Source organism: Ylistrum balloti, unplaced genomic scaffold, assembly GCF_031769215.1.
Source record: "Ylistrum balloti isolate Yb309-2 unplaced genomic scaffold, AGI_CSIRO_Ybal_v1 Utg371770, whole genome shotgun sequence".
NCBI lineage: Eukaryota > Metazoa > Mollusca > Bivalvia > Pectinida > Pectinidae > Ylistrum > Ylistrum balloti.
Genome location: NW_026782886.1, coordinates 66,718 through 80,822, shown reverse-complemented (window position 1 = coordinate 80,822; position 14,105 = coordinate 66,718). Strand labels below are relative to the sequence as shown.

Here is a 14,105-nt window from a genome sequence, read left to right as displayed (position 1 = left end):
TCAACCTAGTCAGTTAAGAAATGTAAATTCATCCTTGACAGTCACCAAATGTGAATCCATCCCTAACAAATGTGAATCCATCCATGACATTTCTCACAAATCACTTATCCTTTACAGTCAGCAAATATGAATCATCCCCAGACATTTCTCACAAATCACTAATCCTTGACAGTCCGCAAATGTGAATCACCACCAGACATTCTCACAAATCACTAATCCTTGACAGTCCGCAAATGTGAATCACCACCAGACATTTCTCACAAATCACTAATCCTTGACAGTCAGCAAATGTGAATCACCACCAGACATTTCTCACAAATCACTAATCCTTGACAGTCAGCAAATGTGAATTATCCCCAGACACTTCTCACAAATCACTAATCTTTGACAGTATCACTAATCCTTGACAGTCAACAAATGTGAATTATCCCCAGACATTTCTCACAAATCACTAATCCTTGACAGTCAACAAATGTGAATTATCCCCAGACACTTCTCACAAATCACTAATCTTTGACAGTATCACTAATCCTTGACAGTCAACAAATGTGAATTATCCCCAGACACTTCTCACAAATCACTAATCCTTGACAGTCAACAAATGTGAATTATCCCCAGACATTTCTCACAAATCACTAATCCTTGACAGTCCGCAAATGTAAATCACCACCAGACATTTCTCACAAATCACTAATCCTTGACAGTCCGCAAATGTGAATCACCACCAGACATTTCTCACAAATCACTAATCCTTGACAGTCAGCAAATGTGAATTATCCCCAGACACTTCTCACAAATCACTAATCTTTGACAGTATCACTAATCCTTGACAGTCAACAAATGTGAATTATCCCCAGACATTTCTCACAAATCACTAATCTTTGACAGTCAACAAATGTGAATTATCCCCAGACACTTCTCACAAATCACTAATCTTTGACAGTATCACTAATCCTTGACAGTCAACAAATGTGAATTATCCCCCAGACACTTCTCACAAATCACTAATCTTTGACAGTCAACAAATGTGAATTATCCCCCAGACACTTCTCACAAATCACTAATCTTTGACAGTCAACAAATGTGAATTATCCCCCAGACACTTCTCACAAATCACTAATCTTTGACAGTCAACAAATGTGAATTATCCCCCAGACACTTCTCACAAATCACTAATCTTTGACAGTCAACAAATGTGAATTATCCCCAGACACTTCTCACAAATCACTAATCATTGACAGTCAGCAAATGTGAATTATCCCCCAGACACTTCTCACAAATCACTCTAGTCCTAGTCAATCAACAAATGTGAATCCATCCCTGACACTCGTCAGATCTACAATATATGGATATGGTATATAATGTAAGTACAGGTGTAGATGTTGATTCAAGTTCATTGTTAAATTTATACAAATTGCAATATGCTAATTTGGTTCTTCATCATATTCATTTCCATATGAATTATTCTACCATAATGCCAGTAACTTGGTATCTTTACAGTTCTGTAATTTTCTTAATGAGCATATATTCACAGTGCTACAGTATAACAAATAAATTTATACATATGTAGCACTGTTAAGTAAAGTAGAGAAAACTGATTTAGATCATTTATTTCAGCAAAGATTTTATTAATTTTGTTTCCTTTGACAGATAAACTGTTTTACTGCAGTTTTCGTACATTTGCAGGGTTCATTGTCAGATGAACAGCCAGGAATATTTTTAGGTAAGTTTTCCTTGTAAAGATAGATGGTGGCTATCTCTCTCAACAACATGAAAGAGGCCCACAACATGATGAATATCTCTTGATTCAGTGCCTCTTTCTTCAGAGTTAATAATCTTTTTTGATAAACCCAGATATATATATTATATATTTCATTGTCATTGCTCTCCTGAATTCAAGTAAGGAAAAATTTCAACAACTTTAGTTCCCTAAAGTTTGATGTCTCCTGTCTTACATTCCGTTAGTTAGTAATTTCACTTTGTTTCATTTAGCTAAACCCTTCATCTTCATTAACAAAGCTTTATTCCTTGCTGTAAGATTCAAATGTCAAGAGGTTAGATTAAAGGTGTTATTTTTATGCCCCCGCCATAGCGTTGCCCATGTCCGTCCGTCGCGTCGCGTCCTGTCCCGTCCCGTCCCGTCCCAAATCAGTATATACCACCTAACAACTTCATTCGGACCTTTCACTATTATTTCACATGGGCGGGCGGGGGCATTCATGTCTTACAACAGACATTTTCTAGTTTATTGTTTTCATGGTAACAAAGTGTCTTACTATAGATAGGTTTTTTTTTTGCTCACCTTTTTCATGTATAAATGGTGGATTTTGGCTCCCCATGTCCTGAGAAGCTGGATTGAATTGGGAGATTTTGCAGATTTTTTAAAAGTCCTTTCTGTTTTGTCAGGAATGCCAGGGCCCTCTCCAATTTTGGTCTTATTCTTTGTTGGGTGAAAGGGGATTAATTTTGTATAAGTGGTAGGTTTGTAGGACCTAATATTGAATATAGAACAAATTTTTACGAAAGGAAATCAATTTTTTATAAACAGTTAGATCAAGGCCCCTGCAAGGGTACAGATTAAGTTCGATTCCTGGCTGTCTGTGACCCCTTTTTGGCAGAGTTATGCCCCTTTGAACTTAGAAAATTCTCTTGGAATATTGTTTTCTTGACTTTCTTTGGTTATGTTTCGAGTTCATGCAATTTTGTATATAAGTTCTTGGTCAAAAGTTACGCACCGAGTTCGCTTCTTGGCAGTCTGTAACCCTTCTTGGCAGTGATATGTCCCTTTGAACTTGAAAAATTTCTCAGGAATATTGCTTTGAGCAGTTTTCCCTTTATGCTTCAAGTTATAGAAATGAAATTTGGTATTACAACTTTATGGTTGATCGTTGCACATCCAGTTCAATTTCTGGGTGACCGTGACACTTTATGCTGGCGACACATACAGTTCCGAGGAACTCTTGTGTATACATAGTGCGACTTTGCTTCTAGGATATGAGGGGGAGGGGCCTATAAGGGAGGTAGAGCAATTTCTTTTAAATTCTTCTTCTTCTGTAGGAATGTCAGGTTTGTCCCAATTTGGACTGAAGCATCCTTGGATGAAGAGGATTAATCTTGTATACTTGGTGTGTCTTTGCTAGAGGCAGGGCCCAATATGGGAAATAGAGTATATTCTTTAAAATCATCCTTTTTCTATTAGAATGTCAGGATTATGTCCCATTTAGGTCTTAATCATCCTAGGGTGACGGGGAATCAATTTTGAATAAACAGTGGGTCTCAGCCTCCTGGGGAGATAGGGGCAGACCAATAGGATTAGGATCCTGTTTATCCTGTTTGGTACCATGACTTCTGACAGTTGATCAGAAACACACCGTGTGCTTATCTGAACCTCTTAGAGGCCGATCCTGCTAACTTTCTGCAGTGTTGTGACTGGATGAAATGTGAGGCCAAACAACAGGCTAAACAATGGAAGCACCTTGGTTCATCCCCGCCAAAGAAGGAAAAGATTGCTCCATCAGCTGAAAAGGTTATAGCCTCTATTTTCTTGGATGCTGATGGTAATTTGATGGTAAATTATCTACAAAAGGGACAAATAATCAATGATTATGGCTTTGAATTAATTGAGCATGACCTTATTTGCCTGATCTCACTCCTTAAGACTTTCATCTTTTTCCATTATTGAAAAAGTCCATTTCTGGTACCCACTTTTGGTCAGATAATGAGGTCAAACAAGCAGTGGAGAACTTTCTGAATGGTCAAGGAAAGGTCTTCTTTGAAAGTGGCATTGAGGCCCTTAAGTATCGCTGGTAAGAGTGTATAGATACTGAAGGGGATAATGGTAAAACATAATGCAATATGTCAGTCAATAATCAAACCCTTAAATATGAGGCTCACAACTTATCAATCAGCCCTCCTAAATTGAAGATAATATTGCACTATCACTTTGGTCTGTCCGTCCATCAACTTTTTTCTAAAAATTACAACTAATCATATACAGACTGACTTTTGACCAAATTCGGTCAGAAGCATCCTTGGGGGAAGAAGAACAAATTTTGCATCAATGGTTGTCCCGACCTCCATGGCCCCAGGGGCAGGTCCAAAAATTGGTTTGAAGCATTGTTAGGTGAAGTGGAATTAATTTTTTCATAAACGATGGGTCTTGTCCTCCAGGGGCAGGAGGGTCTTTGCCCAATGGGGAAGATAGATTTAACACATTAAAATCCTTCTCATACTGAAGGAATTATTGAATTTTTGCCCAAACTTGGTCTGAAGCATTGTTTTGTGAAGGGGAATCAATTTTGTATACTATAGTAAACGATGGGTTTCAACCCAATGCCAAGTAGGGGAAATACATATAGTGTGATTTCTTTAAAATCCTTTAACTCCTGTAGGAATGTTTGGATTTCATCCAAATGTGGTCTGAATAATGTTTGGTGAAGTAGAATAAATTTTGTATAAATGTTGTGTCTCAGCCCCCTGGAGGAGATGGGAGGAGCCCAGTAGGGATAGAGCAAATTATTCTTGTAGGCATGATTTGATTTTTCCTAAATTTGGTCTAAAGTATGATTTGGTGAAGGGGAATCAATTTTTCATAATTGATGGGTCTGGGCCCCTAGGACAGAGGGGAGGGGCTCAGTTGCAGAAATGGGTTATATCTTTGAAACAGTTGAGACCCCCACCCCTAAACCACATATAACAATACTGGAGATCAAAAGATGAACATATTCATGATGTCAGAACTGGCCCTAGAGTCTGACCTCAGGACTTCTGGGTTATATCTTTGAAACAGTTGAGATCCACGCCCCATAAACATACATAGCATTGCTAGGCATCAAGAAATAGCCATTTAGTGTAGCCATATATAGAATTGCTTCACAACAAGAGATAAACCTATTCATGATGTAAGAATCGACCCTTGGGGGTGGCACACCTCTAGGGACTTAATTTCTGGGTCATATATTTCAAACAGTTGATATCCAAACCTGATAACCATATAAACTCAGTTGTGATATAAGCATTTACCCATTGTTCTTGACCTACCAAAGGCATTAAGTAACTGAGATGTAACTTGGAAATATTTGAAATACCTAACCTATAGGCATGTATAACCATTATAGGCTTTGGATCCAAGTGAGCAGACAGGTCTTATGGGCCTCTTGTTTCCTTTATCTTTTATATGATTCTTGTCAGAAGTCATCTCTATATAGTCATAATATCTAATTACATGTAAACCTTCTACAATAAATAACATAAATCCTGTTTTCAGACCAACACCATGTGTGCTGTTCAATATTCCCTTCTTCTATCTGTCCAGAAACAATTCTTGTTATCTCTATTTCTTGAAAATTACTGGATGGATCTCTCACAATTTTCATACAAACATTTCCTTTGTCCCTAGTTGTGTTTTGGGACAGCTCAGAGAAACAAAATGGCTGACAGATGCCCATGTGAGATTTTGAAATTTCTTTAGAGGAAGATCCCTCTTTAAACAAAGATGATCACATGATAGTGGGCACCAAGAGCTCTCTGGGATCTCTTGTATGAAAGTAAAATCAAAACAGGAAATCTCACAGTGGAAAAAAATCACATTTTATTTGCATTTTACAAGAATAAAAACACCAAATCCAAAATTTCAAACTTAACAACAATAACATACAAGAATTGTACCCATGTTTTAACATCAAATGTTAAAAATATACATATAATTTATATATAAGCCCTTTATAAACATATACAAATAATAGTTGTACCAACAATTAAAGAAAACCTCATATATTACATATAAATAAGTATGTACCACTTATATCGGGTATACAAACTCTCACAATATCAGCCACTCATCACTACAGTCTTGAGAACAGTTTCATACCCTTACAGAAATAATTTGTGTAATTCCTTTACAATCATATCAAATCTTAAGATATGATGCTGAGTTGCCACTTGACTTGAAACTAGTCCTGAAAAGTTATTATTAAAAAATCACTGTTGAACTTTTAAATTACTAACATCATCCTCATATCAAATAGGCCCAGTTTTCCCTACGTCTATGTAGACTAGACCCTGTGATCTTCATTCTCCATATCACCCATTTGCCCACTAGACACTTTCATATCAGAAAAAAACTTTATATATATCAAATTAATGTATTTCATGCTTTATAACTAATGCTTAGTATACTTATCACTCTGGGAGTGTCTACACCAATCTTCTGCTCACTTACCCGGAGCTGTGTATCATTTACCTGAAATTATCTATAAATAAGTATCAATTAACTGAGGTCTAATTCTACCAAAACCTGATAGTGAGGATTCCACATTATAATATAATTCCTGTACCTTTATTTCTGTGCAATAACTGAAAAAACTATTGTTTTTTTTTTTATTTTCTTGAATACCTCGTAGTACTGATCACTTGTCCATCTTTACTTTTAGTTAGGATCTTAAAGTATGGACACAAGAATTCATTAGCAAGACTAAAAGTCATTTTCAGTTAACATCTTCACACAATTTGTTGGGCAGACAGAATCATCTACATGTACGTCTATGGAACTCTTGAATCAAATTACATGACAGCATCACCACCCTGAGCATTATACCAAGGTATTGTATAATGTGCCCACTCATCTCAAACTAGTTGTGTGCCTATTTTGACCTATATAAAGTCGGGAAATCTCTAAGTATGTAAACTAAAATGAATGTAATACCTGTACATGTATATATCAACAGCTAAATAGATATTATATATCCCAACTTCATCATGTCATTTTTTCACAAAATGGGAATGAACATAATTCCTGAGATCAGAAGTTCACATACTCTGCCCTCTAAAATATGTCTGGCATATGACTTTGTTTTCCTGGTGAATTATAGGCACATGCATGGGATGTTCTTCATGCTGGTTTGATTTGTCTATGACCATTGCAATATTGGAAACACTTTGTGACATCATGATGGAAAAGCAGTGTATTGTACTGCAAGCATTGTATAAAAAACAGATAAAATGGAAAATTTGAATGTGTCAAGATAGGATTTCTTGATCAAGATAGGATTTCTGGGTCGAGATAGTCTTTCCAGTAGAGATTTTTCAGTAGAGATAGACTTTCCAGTAGAAATAGTCTCCTCCTTTCAGCCAGTGTTTATATGACTACACCTTTGGGTCATACATGCCTTGTGATGTTTTTTCTGAAACAAAATAAGAGAAGATTCTTATTTCAATTTCTTACTATTGTACATAGTGTTAGCACAATAATATCTACTTCTAATTTATAAAGTTCTGCCCTCGAAGACCTTTATATGCTTTAACAATGTCTTCAAATGTCTATTTTTGGTTTACCAGTATTCCCAAACAACTATTTATGGTTCAATAGTATCCTCATACATATTTTGATACTAACTTGAGTAGGTCCAAAATAGCATGTTACATATCTATGCTGGTAAACGGTACTTTCTCAAACTTCAGTCTACTATACTTTATAGTATGTTTATTGAGGAACAATGATATATCACAGTGCTTACCTGTGTTTGGACTGTAAGAGTAGCCAGCCTCTCAGAAATGGGACAATGAGACTGCCGATTAAAATCTGTGTTGGATGGTACACCAGGAGTGGGATGGTTATCACAGACATGGTTGGGTCACCACTGAAGATAATCTTTACTATGGGGATACCTGTAGTTAGAAATCACAGACACGATTAGGTCACCACTGAAGATAATCTGTACTTAAGGTAAACCAGTAGTTAGAAATCACAGACACGATTAGGTCACCACTGAAGATAATCTGTACTTCAGGTATACCAGTAAGTAGAAATCACAAACATGATTGGGTCACCAGTGAAGATAATCTTTTACTATAGGGATACATGTAAGTTCAATTCACTCACGGGTCACCACTGAAGATAATATCCCTCAGACCTCTCGCTACCTTACAGATCAGAAGGATTCTTTGAGTGTCAGCTTTTAAGGCCAAAAGGGTAATCTTAAAATAGGAATAACAAAAGGTCAAGGCCATATTTGATTTGAAATTGTTATCTACGGTAACGTGAAAATAAACATGTTATCTGATAAACTTAATCTTTGGTTAATGAAAGAATTGATATACTGAAGTCTAAGATAATTGACCTACCCAGTGTGAGTGACTTGTGTGTGGCGCAAAACATGACAGCAGGACAGTCCACAGGCTGGAATCCTGCTTGCTTCCATGATGAGAAAAAGAATATCAGTGTCAATAAAATGGACTGGATTATGACAACTGAAAATAAAAAATGCATTTGATAAGTTAAATGTCAATAAAATCATTGAAACATACCAGGGTAATATATATTTCATTATCATTGTGTGCTAATAATGTTTATTGTCTAAAATTCTATACCTACAGTACACAACTGTTAGCACAATGGTGTACACTTACTGTCGAAAATTCTATACCTACAGTACACAACTGTTAGCACAATGGTGTACACTTACTGTCGAAAATTCTATACCTACAGTACACAACTATTGGCACAATGGTGTACACTTACTGTCAAAAATTCTATACCTACAGTACACAACTGTTGACACAATGGTGTTCACTTACTGTCGAAAATTCTATACCTACAGTACACAACTATTGGCACAATGGTGTACACTTAATGTCTAAAATTCTATACCTACAGTACACAACTATTGGCAAAATGGTGTACACTTAATGTCTAAAATTCTATACCTACAGTACACAACTATTGGCACAATGGTGTACACTTACTGTCTAATATTCTATACCTACAGTACACAACTGTTGACACAATGGTGTACACTTAATGTCTAAAATTCTATACCTACAGTACACAACTATTGGCACAATGGTGTACACTTAATGTCTAAAATTCTATACCTACAGTACACAACTGTTGACACAATGGTGTACACTTACTGTCTAAAATTCTATACCTACAGTACACAACTATTGTCACAATTGTAACCCTGGTAAAACACAAGCCACAGTATACCACTCAGCAAGAGAGAAATTCTCTTTAGCTTGATTGGTTGAGCGTCATACTAGTAAGCCAGGGGTACCAAGTTTGATTCCTAGCAAAGGCATTGAAATAAATAATGACCTCTGTTACACAATGATGTACACTTACTGTCTCAAATTCTATACCTACAGAACACAACTATTGGCACAATAGTGTACACTTAACGTCTAAAATTCTATACCTACAGAACACAACTATTGGCACAAAAGTGTACACTTAACGTCTAAAATTCTATACCTACAGAACACAACTATTGGCACAATAGTGTACACTTAACGTCTAACATTCTATACCTACAGTACACAACTATTGGCACAATAGTGTACACTTAACGTCTAAAATTCTATACCTACAGTACACAACTGTTGACACAATGGTGTACACTTACTGTCTAAAATTCTATACCTACAGTACACAACTATTGGCACAATGGAGTACACTTAATGTGTAAAATTCTAAACATACAGTACACAACTGCTAGCACAATGGTGTATAAGGTACAGGTTGTAAATGAATAATGACTTGGATACTCACTGAGAAGTATGATGGACATGAGATTGATGGCATCTAAATTGACATCTTTATGAGAAAATGTATCACAGAAAGTTGTGTAAATGATAAGTAGTAAAATTCCACTGAAAAAAAAAATACAAATTTTCTCAAACATACTATTAGAATCATAGTCATTATTATTGCTCATATATTCCTAATACAGAAAGAAAACAATGGCAAAGAAGATGTTTTGAAATTCTGAAAGTATTTGAAGCAAACTTTACTTAATGAGTCATTAAAGTTTATCCTATTTGGAAACATACAGAATTAAATGCAGGATGTGTAATGTTTATCTAATACTTTTAAAATTCAGTTACAGCCAATAACTGCCATGTTGAGGGAGTTCACTCGTTCTAATGATAAGGCAAATAACTCTGTCGGTACCTTCATTGGTTAAGGTTAGTAATGTGTATTTACATCTTAATTCCTATCTTAATGCAGATGTTTGCATTCATGCCTAACAGGTACCTTAACTTAAGCCTTCCTAATTAAAGGATAACTTGAATCTGTACCTAGTTCCATGCCTTCCTTAATTAAAGAAAGGTAACTTGTATGTGTACCAGAGAGGTGATTTGTAAATGGTAACTTGTATTAATTCATACCTTCCTATGGTGCTGAAGGGAATATATGTCCTCTCCATCCAAACTCTTACAAACCGCCGTACAACCTGACCAGTCACAAGTGGCACGACTACAGTCATACATAACTGGACTATGATGGTGGTGATAGGTACATCTGCCTGGGATCCAACCTTTAAGAAAATTCTATAGCTATACTGCAATATCATTTTTGGGCACCCATTGGCTATCAAGCTTATTGCTATACAATGTGATAGAATGAAACCAAGGGAAGTAACTGGGAGATCAGAATGCTCCGATATTAACGACACTGATTTGTTTTTACACTAAATGGTCTAGCCGTCTTTGTACTGTACATTATTTACAACAAATGAGTTAATAGTTCTAACCATATGCGTTGTTACACTTAATGTGAGAATAGCTATTCATTTAAATATAAAAATGTGCAATAAAAAAATAATCTCTTAGTCTAAGCTTTTGAAGGAAATTCATTTTTGAAAGGGAAAGATTCTAAATTATATGTGTATGTAGTTCTTCATACATGACATCTTTACATCTATACACAATATACAATCGCAAGCATAAAGAAAATTATCTGTACCCTATCATGTCTAACAAATCTAATATAGTTATGATTACATCTCTCATTTCCTACTGCCCCTAACTAATTGGTAGGACATGAAATGAGAGATGTGATCATAACTATAATATTAGTATTCAACAATGTAATCTGCTGCAGTCATCATCTCATCAGATACAAAATGTATATAAAATATGAGGCCCAGGGGCCTAAACGGTCACCTGAGTGACCTCAAAAATGGAAACAATTGGAATGAATGTGTAGTATAGAGAAGAGAAAATGAGAAATTCAATTTGTACAGGAACAGAAGAGTTTTACTAAGTTACAAATAGGGTTGTGATATTTATAATTTTGGTAAAGCCCCTATAGCTCTTTCCATCCATAAACAATATTTGATTCTACCATATTTGTTTATTGAGAAGATTTTGAAATATCAGCCAGGGTCAATACATGCACAACACCAAACTTTCATCCTATACTTAGTCTAACAATTCTAACAAAATTTGATCTACTTCCAATGGAAAAATAAACAAATTATGCTAAAAAATGTTATTCCCTATATAAACTACAATAAACTTTACTCCCTCCCCAGGGAGATATTGTGAAATTGAGGTCATGAAATTTACGATTTTGATAAAGCACCCAAAACCTCTTCTATCCATGAAGAGTATTTGATTCTACTTTATTTGGGTATTGAAGACTTTTTTAATTTCAGTCAATTTTATCCTTTGTTGCCCTGCCTGTCAGTCTCTGGGGACCTATACTAACAATCCAAACCAAATTTCATCTATTTCCAAAAATTATAGAAAATAGAGAAAAAATATGCTGAAAAATCTTTTTTTCCTATATAAACTATAGTTAACTTGACCCTTTCCCCACAGGGAAATGGGAGACCCTGGGGTCATAAATTTTACAGTTTTGGTATAGCACCTTAAGATCCTTCCATCTATGAAGATTATTTGATTCTACCATAATTTATATTTTGGTTTATCTTTATACGAGGTATAGTGCATTTTTCCACCACATCAAACTTGTTAGTGTTCTACAAATTTGTGTCATGTATTAATACTACCTCCTCAGTCCTCTAGATGGAGCAGTGATGTTGCTGGTGTACAATCACTGTCTGTTATCATGATGTCACACAAGTAAAAGTATCAGTAACTGACTGGATTAAATGGATACCTTAATATATGTGTAAATTTTGTAACTTACCACCATTAAAATCAGAGTTGGTGTTACAAAGATACCCTGAAATCAACAACAATAAAATTTTTTGTTATTGCATGTCATTAGGTTCCTGTAGATATATAATCAATACAGTAAGATTTGTTAACAGGTAAACATTATAAATATGCAATGTATGTTTCACTTCTAAATAAGAATTTCATGTTTTTGAAGAAAAGCCATAATCTTTGAAATTACATGGTGTTTTATCCAATTTGTGGCAAAAACTAACAAATGAAAAAATTGAATTTCAAAGCCAACATACCAAAAAACTACCCAGAGCGGAGTTGAAAATAGCTGCAGCCTGTAAAAGTGAAGCAAAGAGAGATATGTACTTATGTATACATTAAATAGCTAGGGGGTGAGAGTTAACTCAATAACTTAATTTACCTATGAGTTTGTGAACTGTATGTATTATGCATGTATTTTTTGTAAATATTTAGTCGTAAATCATGTTTTGTATAACATTGGTTTTAATAAGTTTTTTTGTTTACAGTGATATACTGATGAATGTGTATATTTATGTTAATCAAGGAATTAACTTGTTGGCAAAATGTTGTGAATTTTTATTGTATAATGTATTATCCATTAAAACATATTGCTTAGTATAGATGAAAAAATGTTTCCTATATTGAAAAATTTTACAGGCTCTAATCTTAAAAGTCTGTGCCATATTGAACTACAGGCCTATTTAATTTTTCTTACCTCATTTCCTACAGCAGCTTTAGTGAGTATTACAGCAGAAGACACCGGTGGTGGCATACAACCAAGCACCTTTAAACTGAAACCAACCAAAATACTTTATACAGAGATTGTATCATTCAAATCCTTAACTCAGCTAAAAAATATATTTATTTGTGATGTTGATAAGCAGTGATAATTTTGTAACAAACGATTACTCTGAACTGCCAGCCTTCCAAAAAAGTTCAGAGTACACATCTGCCTACTAGCCTTGGCTAATGGGAGTTTCCCTTTAGTTCAATGATAGAGTATCGATCTAGAGACCAAAGAGTTGCTTGTTTGAATCCCTTTGGAGGCAAGGTGTCTTTTTATACTTTTTCCTATTCCAAAAATATGACTTTTGACCTAAAATGGCAAATTTCTCTAAGAGGTTGTGAAGCAGGTTTTCGGCATTATTTATCCTTACCCTTCTATCAGATGTTTGTCAAAAGGCCCTGATGCCAATAACGTTGCCAAAGTCTGCATCAACAGTGGAAATATAATGAAGGTGAATCCTTGAATGAATACATGAATCTTCACTTGGAAAATAGCTTTAGTGAATTCCTGTATTAAATAAAATTCAGAAATACAAACTCTTAACAAAGTATACAATTTCTACTGTAATTCTTGATAATTCACCATGCTCTGAATTTAAGCAAGATTTTTAACAAAAGAAAAAATAAGGGAAAAAAATGGGTTTGACTTTAAGAGAAAGTTCTCGAAATGAGTTCCAAATTTATTGTAGATCCCTAGTAAGATAACTTTGTACCCACAAATACTACTATGATACATCCCTTACCTCTGTTTTCAATGACAGACCACTGTTGAAGAAAATGATGAATACGGCAACATACTTTACTGTAATCTCTGGTTTGAGAATTCCTTGAAATGAACAACAAGCATTATCATTACAAATCATATTCTTAACAGTCCATCAACACTGAGTACATGATTGACATTATGGCTAAAAAACGATGAACAATAAAGGTGGGGAAAAAGTGTCACATGATAAGCTTAATTTAAAATCACTTGACAAACTGAGAAAGTGAGCGAAGTTAATAAAATTGTTGACAATATATATATATAAATTGACTTAAATTTGTCACAGAAGACTTGACATACAGGATCATCCCTGGAAACGGTTTGAAATAGTTTCATATATAAACAATCGTATTTTTAAACACCATACCTCCTTTTGAACCGATATCTGGGTCAAATTTGGCACTGATGATCACAAGAACTATTCCTATTATAAACCAGTTGCTTCTTAAAATACTAAGCAGTGCCATTGTATCACCGTCATTGACAGACGTTACGATGATACCGCGGTGATACCACGTTGACGGAAGTGCCTAACAACACATTTTTTGAATCATTGCGCGTTAGACGTACTTTGTTTTTTCGACTAATCAAAAACAACACTTTCGGTTTAAACATA

At 35.0% G+C, this 14,105-nt stretch overlaps 1 protein-coding gene across 1 annotated transcript; it reads right to left on the bottom strand.

The window, feature by feature from the left end:
• Positions 1–6,840: 6,840 nt before the first annotated feature.
• LOC132563575 (sodium/bile acid cotransporter 7-B-like) lies at positions 6,841–13,956 on the bottom strand. Its single transcript, XM_060228317.1, has 11 exons — positions 13,857–13,956; positions 13,467–13,549; positions 13,095–13,231; positions 12,653–12,728; positions 12,213–12,251; positions 11,936–11,971; positions 10,168–10,316; positions 9,548–9,648; positions 8,122–8,247; positions 7,515–7,665; positions 6,841–7,181 (listed from the first exon to the last, which is right to left on the bottom strand). The coding sequence occupies exons 1-11, from the start codon at positions 13,954–13,956 to the stop codon at positions 7,157–7,159; spliced, it is 1,023 nt and encodes a 340-aa protein (XP_060084300.1). The 3' UTR covers positions 6,841–7,156.
• Positions 13,957–14,105: the final 149 nt, after the last annotated feature.

Excerpts from the sequence above, each read along its gene's own strand:
- LOC132563575 (XM_060228317.1), bottom strand. The coding sequence starts at position 13,956 with ATGGCACTGCTTAGTATTTTAAGAAGCAACTGGTTTATAATAGGAATA. Across the intron at positions 7,666-8,121 it reads ACACAAGTCACTCACACTGG|GTATCCCCATAGTAAAGATT; the intron begins GTAGGTCAATTA and ends TTCTAACTACAG. Across the intron at positions 7,182-7,514 it reads CTCTTACAGTCCAAACACAG|AAAAAACATCACAAGGCATG; the intron begins GTAAGCACTGTG and ends ATTTTGTTTCAG.